Source organism: Neodiprion fabricii, chromosome 5 (genome assembly GCF_021155785.1).
Source record: "Neodiprion fabricii isolate iyNeoFabr1 chromosome 5, iyNeoFabr1.1, whole genome shotgun sequence".
Lineage (NCBI taxonomy): Eukaryota > Metazoa > Arthropoda > Insecta > Hymenoptera > Diprionidae > Neodiprion > Neodiprion fabricii.
Genome location: NC_060243.1, coordinates 23,364,772 through 23,377,584, shown reverse-complemented (window position 1 = coordinate 23,377,584; position 12,813 = coordinate 23,364,772). Strand labels below are relative to the sequence as shown.

The 12,813-nt window shown below is 38.8% G+C and overlaps 1 protein-coding gene across 1 annotated transcript; it reads right to left on the bottom strand.

Annotated features, from left to right (window-relative positions):
* Positions 1-9,064: 9,064 nt before the first annotated feature.
* On the bottom strand, positions 9,065-10,212 carry LOC124182009. Its single transcript, XM_046568784.1, has 2 exons — positions 9,481-10,212; positions 9,065-9,369 (listed from the first exon to the last, which is right to left on the bottom strand). Exons 1-2 carry the CDS (start codon positions 10,118-10,120, stop codon positions 9,065-9,067), a joined length of 945 nt encoding a protein of 314 aa, XP_046424740.1. The 5' UTR covers positions 10,121-10,212.
* Positions 10,213-12,813: the final 2,601 nt, after the last annotated feature.

Genomic DNA, 12,813 nt, shown 5'->3' with positions numbered 1-12,813 from the left:
TTATTTGGATTGATGAAAGTAGGGCGTTTTCATACGAGCCATTTTTGCAAGCATATAACTTTTTGAATCATCTGCCTTGCATTGTTCCTGGTGGCATTACAAATAGGTATGGTGACGCTGTTTGAAGAAAATGTTATAGTCCGTAATGAAGAAAAATTTAACGACGCGGCAGCGTCAAAGGATGGTTTTCTAGAGAAGTGAGTTGGTGGTGATTCAATTAAAACTGATTGATTGCGCATCAAGCAGGCAAAGTAGGACTTTTTACGTCGAGCGTGAGTCTGCGGTACAAAAAATACACGTCATAGAGTGGGCTGATGAACAATATGTAATGTGATATACATTTGATGTTATTATGAGTATACTGAATATCAATTGCTATCGTTACGTGAACAGAGAATGTATCTCGTACCTGTATGATCGTTGAATAATTCCAATATCTGCACATTTCGATAGATTTTCAAACACCCATACGTTTGCTCTTCCTTTGTTAATTCAAAAATGAAACGAAGAGCGCACATCTTTTCATCAAACAAATCCAAAATATCGAAAATATTATACGACGATGATTGCAAAATCGATTAAATAACTTTACACAATTGTTACTTCGCAATTCACGCTTGGTGTTTTGTATCAAATCTTTCATACAGAGAAAGCTTGCGAAAGGTGATAAAGAAAAATGTCGTTGCATGTCGCGAGCTACGGTATGTCGATCATTTCGCGTCCGCGTGTTACAAATACGTCAAATGAGGCAAACCGCGGCTACGAAAGGAAGACCTCTTATCGAAGTTCGCACGGGCAAATGAATGACGACAGAGTTGTGGTGTTATTGTTTTCGCGCTATCGTATGGTAATGTATGCGCGTTTATTTTGCACACTGATTGTGAGAGCGATAACAGCTGCCCTGATATTAGCGAATTGATTGAATAATATGATTGATATTTCAAAAGCAAGAATCACATTATGTATCAATTGGATGAACGGTCTGCAATAAGTAACGACAAAAAAGCAATTGCTTCTGATACAATAGTACGTGAGTGAATAAATAATAGAACACGGGCCCCATACATGGGAAAGTTCATGCCAATATAATATCTTATATCTCTGGAGTCGTTAACATTTTTCACGAGTGAATCGATATTTTTGTTGTTTTATTATCCATTTATGGCCCTTTCAACCGATTTCCGATACTTTTTGAAACAATAGCCAATTCTCCTCATTTCGAGAACTTTCATGAATTTAAAAATATCACTCAGATGATAGAACACGCAATACTTGGTGAATCGACGATGCGTTCTGCAATATACTTATGGTGTTACTCTACGATTGTGATCGGAATCATGTGCAGGTTGATGGGGATTTTTTTTCATAGCATTCATGGATCCAAAGAGTACCTGATTGAGCGCAATTATTTCCGTCTCATTGAATCGGTGGATATCTCAAATCGACCGTAAAGATGCGGGTGATAAATTTGTCATTCGTTTGTTGTACCTTGACTTACAGCGTATCTGAATAGACACGTAAGTCGAAAAAGTTGTTGTTCATCACGTGAGTAAAGTTAGAACCTCGCATAAATTTTTCGAAGAGACAGAAAACGTATGACAAAACAATCCTAACTTTCAGCGATTGTCGAATCGTAATCGTGCGCCTGGAATGTCCGGATCCCAACAAGAGAAGCACCGAAGATAGCGAGCAGCAGTTTCGGCAAGCGAAAAAATCGCGAACCTCGTGACTCCGAGTTCGCGTACGTCTAAGAATTACCGCGTAAGAATGTTGAATATTCATATCGTTTATTCAAAGTAACAAACACGCGTGAAAATTGAACTGGTACGCTGGCCGGCGTACGGTAGAAATATTAAGTATAGACTCTGATTATGGAATGTCAACGACAACCACCTTCGGTAACGTGATCGGACTTTTTTCAGACTCTGGAAAAACGAAAATCGTTTTTCTAAATCAAAATCTTTCTAATTTTAAAATCTAAAACGCTATTTGGATCTAACCGTAAAACTAGCGATTAACAATACTGGTATGCAAAAAAAAAAACAAAAACAACTATTGTTTCTGTCTTTTATTATTACGTATAATTATGATAGTTATTGATGCTCTTGAATCGAAATATACTAATACAAAATATTTACCACGCGTACTTGTGTAATGTTTTTTTTTTTTTTTAAACGCAATTTGTACCTACTAATTATAATCAAACACTAATGATAGCAACGATATTTATGGAAAGAAGTTGAAGAGTTGAATAGTTTGAACATTAAAATCGTCAGACAATCTATTCACTAGTATAATTCTAGATATTTTGTTGTTTTCTTTCTTTCGTACTGCGCGACATGAAGGTACAACGAGAACTGCGCAGGGGCGTGCATTGGTGTGAAAACAACGTTGGGCGGTATCTTTCTTTCTCTTTCGATCAGTTCGAACTGGTTTTGTATGTACAGATAGTATTCGAATAGATTACTGTATCGTAAATGTAAAAACAAAACACAACAAATTCTGAATTTTGAACAATAACAAATAAAATCATCCCGTGTAAAATATACTTCACAGCAAAAAATGAGAAACAGATATATATATTTAGCACGTGAAAGCATTTATGTCTATTATATAATTTTTTCTTTTTTTCGAAGGAGGATTTCGTTGCAGACTGGTGTAATTTCCCCTCGTTAGTAACCCAGTAAACCAAAACGTATCGAATGGAATTAAGTATATCTAAAAACGAAATTAACTGGAATTGGAGCGAATTAAAAAGATTTATGTGCCATTTTTTTTGAATTTGTATCAGTTTGCACGAATTCGTGTCAATTCCGTTTTTGTCGTACTTAAATCAATTTGGTTTACTGGGGAAGTGATTGTGAAGTGTATCTGATCACGAAATACTAAGACGTTCACGACGTCATTGTTACGTTCAAAGTCGGGTGTCTTCACAGACAGCAGGTTCATCGCCGTGCATCACGGTCTCCCTCTCACGTTTCCAGTCATTGGCGTACATCTCAGTGTAAGGATTGCCCAAGTCAAGATAATACTGAAACGTGTTTCCGCAATGAGTTGATGAAGACTGATCACGGTGAATGTGTGATAGATTTTTTGGGCTACCAATGTAGCTGTAAATCGTGTCTCACAAACCCAACAGGATCACGCATAAATTTGCATATGACAAATATCTCGCTTACCGATTTCACGTGCTCGTCTATCATATCAGCAAGTTTCCAGGTGAGAGATTCGAACGAAGGTCGTTCCGATGGTTCCTCCTTCCAGCAACCTGACATTAAATCGTATCTGAAAAGAGAACGAAACGGAAGTAACTAATTTCACAGAATCGATATAAAACCTCATGACGGTGTGAAATCACCGCTCGACACTCACAAACTCTGAGGCGCGTACTCCGGTCGCTCCAGACGATAACCGTCAATCAGAGTTTGGCACATATCGTGCGGCCTTATCCCGTGATACGGAGTATTGCCAAGTGAGAAGAGTTCCCACAAGACGACTCCGTAGGACCAAACATCCGATTTCGTTGAAAATACTCGATCTCTGAGAGACTCGATAGCCATCCACTTCACCGGAAGGGGACCACCCTCGTTGTTCTTAAAGTTCTCTTCGTCACGGAGAGACTTCGACAGACCAAAGTCGCATATTTTTACAACATTATTATCCGAGAGGAGAATGTTTCTGGCCGCCAAGTCCCCGTGCAATATCTGATACAAAATTCATAAATGACTCACAATATTGGCAAAAGTTTCACGAAATGTAACAATTCATGAACAATGCAAAAAATCCTTATTGCAAATTTTCACCGACCTTCTTTGCACTGAGATACTGCATGCCACGTGAAATTTGCCAAGCCCAACACACCAAGTCTCGCGTGCGTATCGGATCTGTATCGATTCCGGTGTAATCGCCCGGGTATCTCAATCTCACCTTTGGTTTCTCTGATTCCGTGTCAGTCACGACGCCGTCTGCCGTCACACCTACGCAGCTAGAATCACTGCCATCACTGGATTCGCCTACCTCTAGATTTTCATTGCACCGTGGCCCTGATCCTTCACTGTAGGGAAAACAAGAAAATAATACGAAGGTTGAAAGCAAGGACCTCGTCATTTGCTATTGCTTTGTACGTGAACTCACTGATGCGGCGTCACACGAGTAACTTGGCCAGTGAGGTTCGATTACCGTTTTCGGGAAATGTATCACAATTCTACTATCAAATTGTCTACCATCAAACCTATCAAAATTTGATAGATAAGCATCATCGACATTCGAAAAGAATGTTCTGAACGTGTCATTGCGTGCTATTTGCAGTGCCCTCCAGTGGACAAAATCTGATATTCAACTCACCAAATAATCCGAAGTGAGAATACTTTCGCGAAAAATGTTGTTCTGTGCGTAAAGAAGCTACCTGCGAAAGTTTGCCACCGTATCGTTGCTGTGGCGAATGTTCGAACACTTAAGTTTTCAAATTACAATTTTTTACCAAGAACTCTCTGGTTTCTATTCTTATAGAAAAGGATATCGATAGAAACAAGAAACACGAGGTAGTATTAAGTAAAAAGCTTGATGACATTCTTTGGTATCCCCGAAAACCCGGCATTGCAGAAAAGTACTTTCTTAATAATTGACGACGCCGGACAACCGGATCGAAAAGAATTCTGGAGTTGAATATGAGAACTTATTAATGAACCTGAAATCGACGGTAAGGACTCGTCTTTTATATTATTTATCGATGTACGAAGTAACGTGTTATGAAACTCCCCACATTGTTTACATAAATTGATATAACTTGACGAATGTCCGAGAGGAAAATTTTGCGAATGATGGATCTTGATTTCATAACAATACCCTCAAAGTCTATGTGGTGACAAATGATAATTGAATTAATTTGAAAAAAAAATTGATTTTTGGAAAATTTTAATTTTCAGAAGAATTGATTCTCTCTTCTCAATATCCAATTGGAAGTGACGGTGCATTTCTTTCGGACCACTGATCGAGATTCCAATTGTATGAATCTTAAAACTTGCACTGTCTCCTTTCAAACGGCGTTATTGGGTTTACGATAAGACATCGATGAACAGATTTTCGTAACACATTTTGACATTTTTAGGGTAACTTTTCGAAAGTAGAATCCATGCATTGCAACATTTTTCTGTTGAAAATTCTTCAAGTTACATCAATTTATAAGGAACCGACGAGAAGTTTGACAACACTTTACTTTATGTAAATATCGATAAACAATATGGAAAACGGGTTATTACTGGCTATATCAGCTTTCTGAGTAACTTATTCGCACACAACATTCTTCTTGATATTTTCGATTCAGCGACATTAAAGAAAAGTAACAGCGAATTGGGACTCAATACTTACTTCTCAGTACTTCACTGCAGAGCCGGGTTTTCGACCATTCGTTAGAAAAATTGTAGCGCCTACAGTTTTCACGATGTGAAAAAATGTGGGAGGGCTTATTCATGTGAAAGTACGTCGTCTACCTGCTTTGTTTTGTTACTTTTTCTTTGAGAATAGAATAAAAGAGTGATTGCTCATCGGTGTGTTCAAAATGAGAAGGGACTAAATTCCCCGAACTCGCATTCTTAGTTGAGGTTAGGTCGATTTTGAGAATTCTCATTTCAGTTTAATGCCAAAAGAATTATTTTTCATTTGTATCTTTCGATAATTGAGTATCATTTTCTTTGAAGAGAGGCCGACTTCAGTTAATTTTTTTGTTTAGTTAAAAACCTTTCTATGGTAAAACCAAAAATTTATGTCGTCATTACTGGCAATGAATATAAATATTTTTCAACGGTAAAGTATTATTGTATTTTTTGGGGGCTTCGTCCGACGAGCCCTTCCACGCCCACGTACCTGACCTTATTCTTCCTGCTTTTGTTTTCGCGATTTTCTTACAATTTATTCCAATTTCACGGCTCGTAGGGGAAAAAGTATTGTTTGCATCACGAGCGTAACGATTTTCACCATCGTACGATCTCGCTGGCACTCGGGGTGTGAAACCGTGGCCTACACTCTTTATACGAAAAGTACCATTTCGTGAAAGTTCACTCATTTCAAATTTTTGGTGGGTAAGGCCTATTTGTCGGTTAGATTTCACCCACTTTTCAGCACTAGTGGTGAATTGTTACGAACTTCTGCGATCGGCTCACACTCTGTCCACATGATTCAAATAACTATGGTGAATAGTTATGAAACTATGGTAATCAAAAGATCATTCAATTTCCATGCTCACTTGCAGTCGGCAGAAGTAACGAAATCTTCACGATGAAAAATAGTTCGCTGGACTAGCAGATTGTAGCGTTAACATATTTTAGAACTGTTTCAACATTAACACATAAGTTTGCTGGTCAAGCAAATAAATTACTTTCATGCTGCACAGTGTCAAACATTCGTTTCCCTAGTTTTGGACCTATTGGTATAATTTACCTCTGATCGTTGGGTTCGATCACATCTCCAACTTGGTTTTGATCACGGATCTCTCCAGTATCGGCATCCAATTGATTCACAAAGCGACGTTGATGACGCAACAAGTAGTCATGTAGATTTCCGAAACGACAGAATTCTACGATGACGAACAGCTGGCCTGCCCGCATATTCATCGAAACATGATTTATATCACTGTAACGTCAGCCCAGCACGTGACATCGTCTATATCATTTCACAACGCTCACCGTATTCTAGATTTTTCGTGCAGGCACCGAGAAGACTGACGAGGTTCAAATGTTCACCGAGGTAGCAGAGGATCCTGAGTTCTCTAAGAAGGGCTGTCATGCAGTCCAGACTGGCTGTCGCTCGGACCGTCTTTACAGCGACTGTCGTCACAACTTCCCGACCGCGAATGGTCTTCGCCTGTCCTTTTCTCACCACTCCGAATGCCCCGCTTCCCAGTATGTCACCTGAAGAACAAAGTGAATGCACAATCAATCGCCCCTCAATATCAACGTATAGAAAGGCAATATGTGTGTCGATATCGACATTCCATACTAATTCCAATGACGGTATATCTAAGCGAGGGTCGTATTTGTGAAATCCAGTTAAACGTGGTTCAGTTTTCGACGTTCTCAAACTCTGTGATTGCCACATGGTTTTGATAATTTTCAGTTTGCAGTTCGTACCTCACGAAATAGTTTCAAGTATTCACACCTGAAACTTGGATGTTTCATGAAGTAGAATGATTTCGACAGACTGGCGGAAAGTCTTGGAATAGGGGAATTGATTTACACAATAAAGTTGCATTTGCAAGGGTGAAAAATTTCCGATACCCAGTGTAAGCAGACTTCGAGGGAACTCGTATTTCTTCAAGTACGGCAGTAACTCAGCCTGATCACTCACAGCCACATCTGGATTCAAAGTCACTGAATTTCCGTTATTGAAGTAGTCGAGTCTCGCCTTGATCAATTTCCGTTTTATACTCTGGAAAGAAGTATTTCACATGTCAGCTGAGAATACCGTTGTTGTTCTCATCGGAGCTGATTTTTTCTGGTACCTGTTTCCGAAGTTTCCAGGCAGCCAATATGCTCATGACGATAATTAGTATCAGTGCCGAAGCAATAAGCCATATTCCAACTTGAATCATGATCCAGTCATTTTGAGTAGTTTTGAGCAACTCTGGAACACCTACGGCCATTCGAGATTTGCCACAATTATTGGTCGTATAAAACGGCGAACGAAGGCGTCAAACTGACAGGCGGTACGTTGTTTTGAGGATGATAAGCATGTATTTTTAGCGATGAAATATACGACTAACTTCGAAATTCTGATTTTACTACAGGGAGACGTGGGTAAATATGTTTTAGCGTTCCGTTTTTCTGTTTCCATAGGAGAAAAGAAGTTATTGTAATCACCCTGGGAATTGAAAGCTGAGATCTCTATAGACCTCGACCTTTGTGTGTGTGTGTGTGTGTGTGTGTGTACAATTAAAACTATTTGTATTTTTGCTTAGGTCAGTTCAGTACTTTTCGATTTATTGAAACGGAAAAAAAAATGTGAAATTGAAATAAAAATTACGATATCATGAGAATGGATCAACGGATTCGAATGAAAATTGGTATAACCAGGTTTTTTGGATCGTTGATCACGAATATGAAGTCAAATTTCCAAAATTTAAAATTGGCATATTCAGTATGCTGAAATTGAGTCAAAAATTTTTAGATCTTCAAGAAAATTAGTACAATAAGATTTTCCAGGTCGCTGATCACGAGAGACGATGAGATGATTATTATTGGTACGCCTATTATTATTTGAGGTTGTAACGAGTTTGAAGATGCAGTTTTACAGAATGGCTCATGGTCTGCCCAAACCTACTTGTGCACAGTTCAACAATTCAGTTTCAAGTTTCATGCAAGCATCGTGGGTCACCGCTTGAGGATATCTAAGTACTGGAAAGCTACAATGAAAGCTTAAGAATATCTGAAACCGCCATTTAAGGCAAAGTTTCGTGAATGACACGTTGTACTCTGACTTCCAATTCTTCCGCACGCGTCAAGAATGTGGGAAATTAAATAAATGACAGCATAAATCTGTAAGAAATTCTAATTCTCGTACCTGGCATTCGAGCTTTGATCGGAACACTCGGATCACCACAATTCATTCTGTACTGCCCACAGGCTGCCACCTGAATTTGAAACTCAACGTCCTGCCTCAGTTTCACAAATGTGTAAAAGGTTGTGGTTCTATTTAGAAATACTGAATTATCCGCATAATACGGATCAGACAATATTGGATGGTAGTAATGAATGGCTGGACCCCTGTACGAATCTTCGGGTGCGTTCCACTTGATAGTTATTGAATCGTTCGTCGATTCGTTCACAGAGACATTTGGGGTGAACTTTGGGTTCACATTATCTTAAAGAATCATTGAAAAGAGTTCCAGTTGTTATATTTTCTATGATTAGGTTGTACATATACATATAATTCTGAAGACGTAACATTTCTGCACCATGTAATTTTAAATATGGCAACTGAATTCAGAAACTTCTGTCGATATGTTCGATGGAATTTTCTATGGCAACACGTGGAAATCTGAATTTCATTAAAACAAGCTGATCGAAATAGTTCACACACCTGCAAACTCCGCAAGTACACCAGTCACATTGGTGCTTGGGTACGTATTTCGACATTCGTCAATTGAACAAGCTTCTACTCGGATATTATAGGTACCATACACATATAGTTCATGAAAAACGTGACTCAGCACCGATTCTTTTTCTACCCGCTGCCTATCAGCCATCCATTCATCTTGAATCCAAGCCTTGTAGAGGCTGATATAACCTTCTAGTTCCGGTGGAGGCGCAGTCCATTCAATCGCTATCGAAGACTCAGTTACCTTGACAACCGTAATGACTGGAACGTATTCGATATCTGCACAGAAAATAAAGTCTTTCACTATATTATCCATTATGAATAGGCTCTGTTAAAGACAATGGTTTCAAACTGTCTAAATATGCCACAATCAGATTGAATTGAGTGTACCTCGTTCTAACGTCGTAGCCCACTTAAATTGATCCACCACGCCATCCTTGTAAAACATCTTTTTTTTTATTATGTAGGTAGTCTCTTCTTGTAATCCATGAATAACGTGATAACTAGGAATCTCGTTGAACGAATATGACGTTGCGTATTGCCATTGAGTCGTACCATTCGCTAAATACTCGATAACGCAGTGACTTGATGAATCGCTGGGATAAAGAAAATATAGTGGATCAGCTATAAAATTGGGTCGACCCATCTTCAGGTAGATGCGATCTTTTCCAACAGCTCGGACATTTTGGTTGGATTTCTCTCCGTTGAAGGTCCATAAGCGGTATGGTACACTCTCAGTTCGTCGCTTGCTATCACCTGCATCCGCACTGCATTCGTATTCCATTCCGTTGAATTTTGATGTCACGTTTGCTATTTCAAGCGTCATCACGACGTATGTTTCGTTGATACGTGAAATATTCGAAAAATTGCTCTCGCCCCATTCGACTTGATGGTGATAACGTTGTATCCACTTAAAATTCGTCAACGAAGATACCGTTATGTCACAGTAAAGTGTTGCTGGTCTGTTCTTTTCCACATAAACGTCACGGTACAGGATCTTCGATGCAGCTGAATGAAATATTAGACTCATTTTATTCCAAGCACGCTCTACCTTAATGTTAATTTACATCAGGCTTACGTGTACAATACACATAATATTTTCATTCTATTAGAGGTGATTATGTAGTATAGAAAATTGCGCATTGTGACGTGCATGTCCGGAAGTCCGGATAAACCTCTTAAACTGAACCGGGATTTGAACCCGGGACCTTTCGTTGAGCTACCCAGGCTGCTGCCGAAACACTCACTCGGACCGCGACCCGACTAGCTCGAAGAATGCTGACTCGGAGCATACTCGTATACGAGTATACAATCATCGCTTCACACGCACTCTACCAGCGAATTTCACCCATTTTTTTTTATGTCAAAATCGCGTAAATCTACTCTGCGGTACCACGGAAAGACCTTCGCAGGTAAAAATGCCTTCTGTAAATATCGTGATACCATTCTATGGATCAGTAGGAGGATGGTTCTTATGTTGGTTATGTCGATATTTTTACGCGCTTATCCCCCCAAAAGTACTCGACATACATGGAAAAAAATCTGGCCAAGTTCCCGTGTTCTTTCGACAACTCCAACATGCTCTGTCATGAAAAAAAACTTATTTCAAATTTCTCAGTTCTCTTCTTTTTTCTGAAAAACCAATTGAGATTGAGGTCGAATACTTTCAGAATCTTGGGATTCCAATAGTACCTACTTGTCCATGAAATGTTATCAAGATATTCGAAGAAGACATTTTCACCCTGTTTATCCCTATAGACTCACAATCAGGGAAAAGTCTATTCTGAATATTTTTCTTTCTTAGTACCAATAAAGTACATTCATCCGTTTCTCGGTCGTGTTACCAAAGCGATACTTGATTGGAATTCAATTCGGCCATGTTACGACTCACCTGGATTGGTCTCCAAAATAGCGAAAAATAATAAAAGTCGCATCAAGATCAGGGCCAAATCGCTGCGTTTCATGATGCTCGTTTACATTAATTGAATTACTCTGTACAATCCTCTCGGACGAGAGTTTGCAGTACACTTTTTCCTTTATAAAATGCGCGTACTTTGATCGGTTATCAGAGCGACCCACGCAATTTTGCTAGTGACCGAACTTTGGTCACAGTACAGCGGGCACTGATTTGCACTTACCGTGAGAATGATTGAACCCGCACATTATCGCCGAAACTAAATATAGAAAACATAAAAATATGTTTTTGGGCTTACAAGATCGGTATCCTAAAATGTTTCCTGTTCAAACAAGTACAACAAAAATCGAAGTAACAATATCGTGATCGGAATGCATGAGCTGAAAATATTTCGAAATTGGAATATTGCAAAAATTGGAGGATTCCCAAAGAATTCAATCGTGTCATTCGGTACAAAATTTTGTGAGAATGGCAATATTTCGTTTCATGATGCTGTTGTATGAATCTGTTGTAATATTACAATTAATATGTTGTACGTATTCTTACTTCGTTTGCCCGATACATCACCAACTTTGATGTCACTGCAACTTGCGCGAGACAGTACATTCAACAATGAAACAGTTCTATTTCGAGGTATTCGATTGTCGTGATCGTCGGACAAGTCCTTTTGTGATACTCAGATTGTCTGCTACAATACCTATCGAACTGGCCAGTAACATCACTCCAACAATGCTTTACCAATTCATTTGAAATTTCACTGTAGCTTGAAAATTACATCATCTAACGAAGCGCGTAGGGATTTTGTGATATATCAAGACAAATTTTTATACAAACAGTTATTCACGTAATCTTTTGTTGAAATAAAAAACTTTATTTCGGTCGTGCGCTATTTTGACAAAAACCATGTATTTCAATATCTCTACGTACTCTCTGAGTTAATCCCATGTAGAATTGAAAAATCGTTGTTTGCTTACACTGGGTCAAAAATTTGAGGAGAATGTGTTCCGGCGGTGTGAGACTACACGTAAAGAGAGGTGATTTTGTTGAAAAAAATGTTGAAAAAAAAAAAATTGTCAACCATCTTTAAATATATACGATAAAGGCTTTAGAACGGATTTTGTATTGCATTTACTTATATTGTAACAGAGAAATCTCAAAATTAATCTTGTTTTTCCCCTTAACCGTCGTACCTTCGTGTGATAAAGTTTAAATTTAAATGCTACCGCGTTTGGTGGGAGAAATTATTGATAAGGCAACCGCATGGCAAACTTACGGAAATGGCTAGATTTAAGTCCTTTAACAAAATAAACTTTCTCAGAGGTCCGATGGCTGCGAACTTTTATATTTGCTTGCTCCAAAAGTGTGTCTATTGATCTTGGGCATGCCGATCGACGCGTGTGCCGTGGTTAATTTATCTTCTTCTAAAAAGACCTGCCAAGTACAATTGACTAAAAATTTTTAAGTAGCCCCTAATTCTACACATTTTGTGTTGATATGTCATTTTCGCAAAAAAGTTGTGAACACATGTAGATATTGATTTCGAGACGGCTGGTTTTTCGATCGAGTCGATTACGTTGGTAACGCAGATTCAGCGTGCAATTCCATTGTCGGCCATTCGCTACGGGCTGAATCCGCGTTACCAACGTAATCGACTCCGCTGAAAAACTAGCCGTGTCTGTATCAATGTCCACATATGTACCCACCAAGCGGTAGAGATTTTGAGTTAGATATTTATTGTAGGTAAGGGTATCGTTGTTGGTACTTGTTCGAATTGAATATGGATCGTAATTTTTGTGGATTCTAAGTTG

Excerpts from the sequence above, each read along its gene's own strand:
- LOC124182009 (XM_046568784.1), bottom strand. The coding sequence starts at position 10,120 with ATGAGTCTAATATTTCATTCAGCTGCATCGAAGATCCTGTACCGTGAC. Across the intron at positions 9,370-9,480 it reads GGCTACGACGTTAGAACGAG|ATATCGAATACGTTCCAGTC; the intron begins GTACACTCAATT and ends TTTTCTGTGCAG.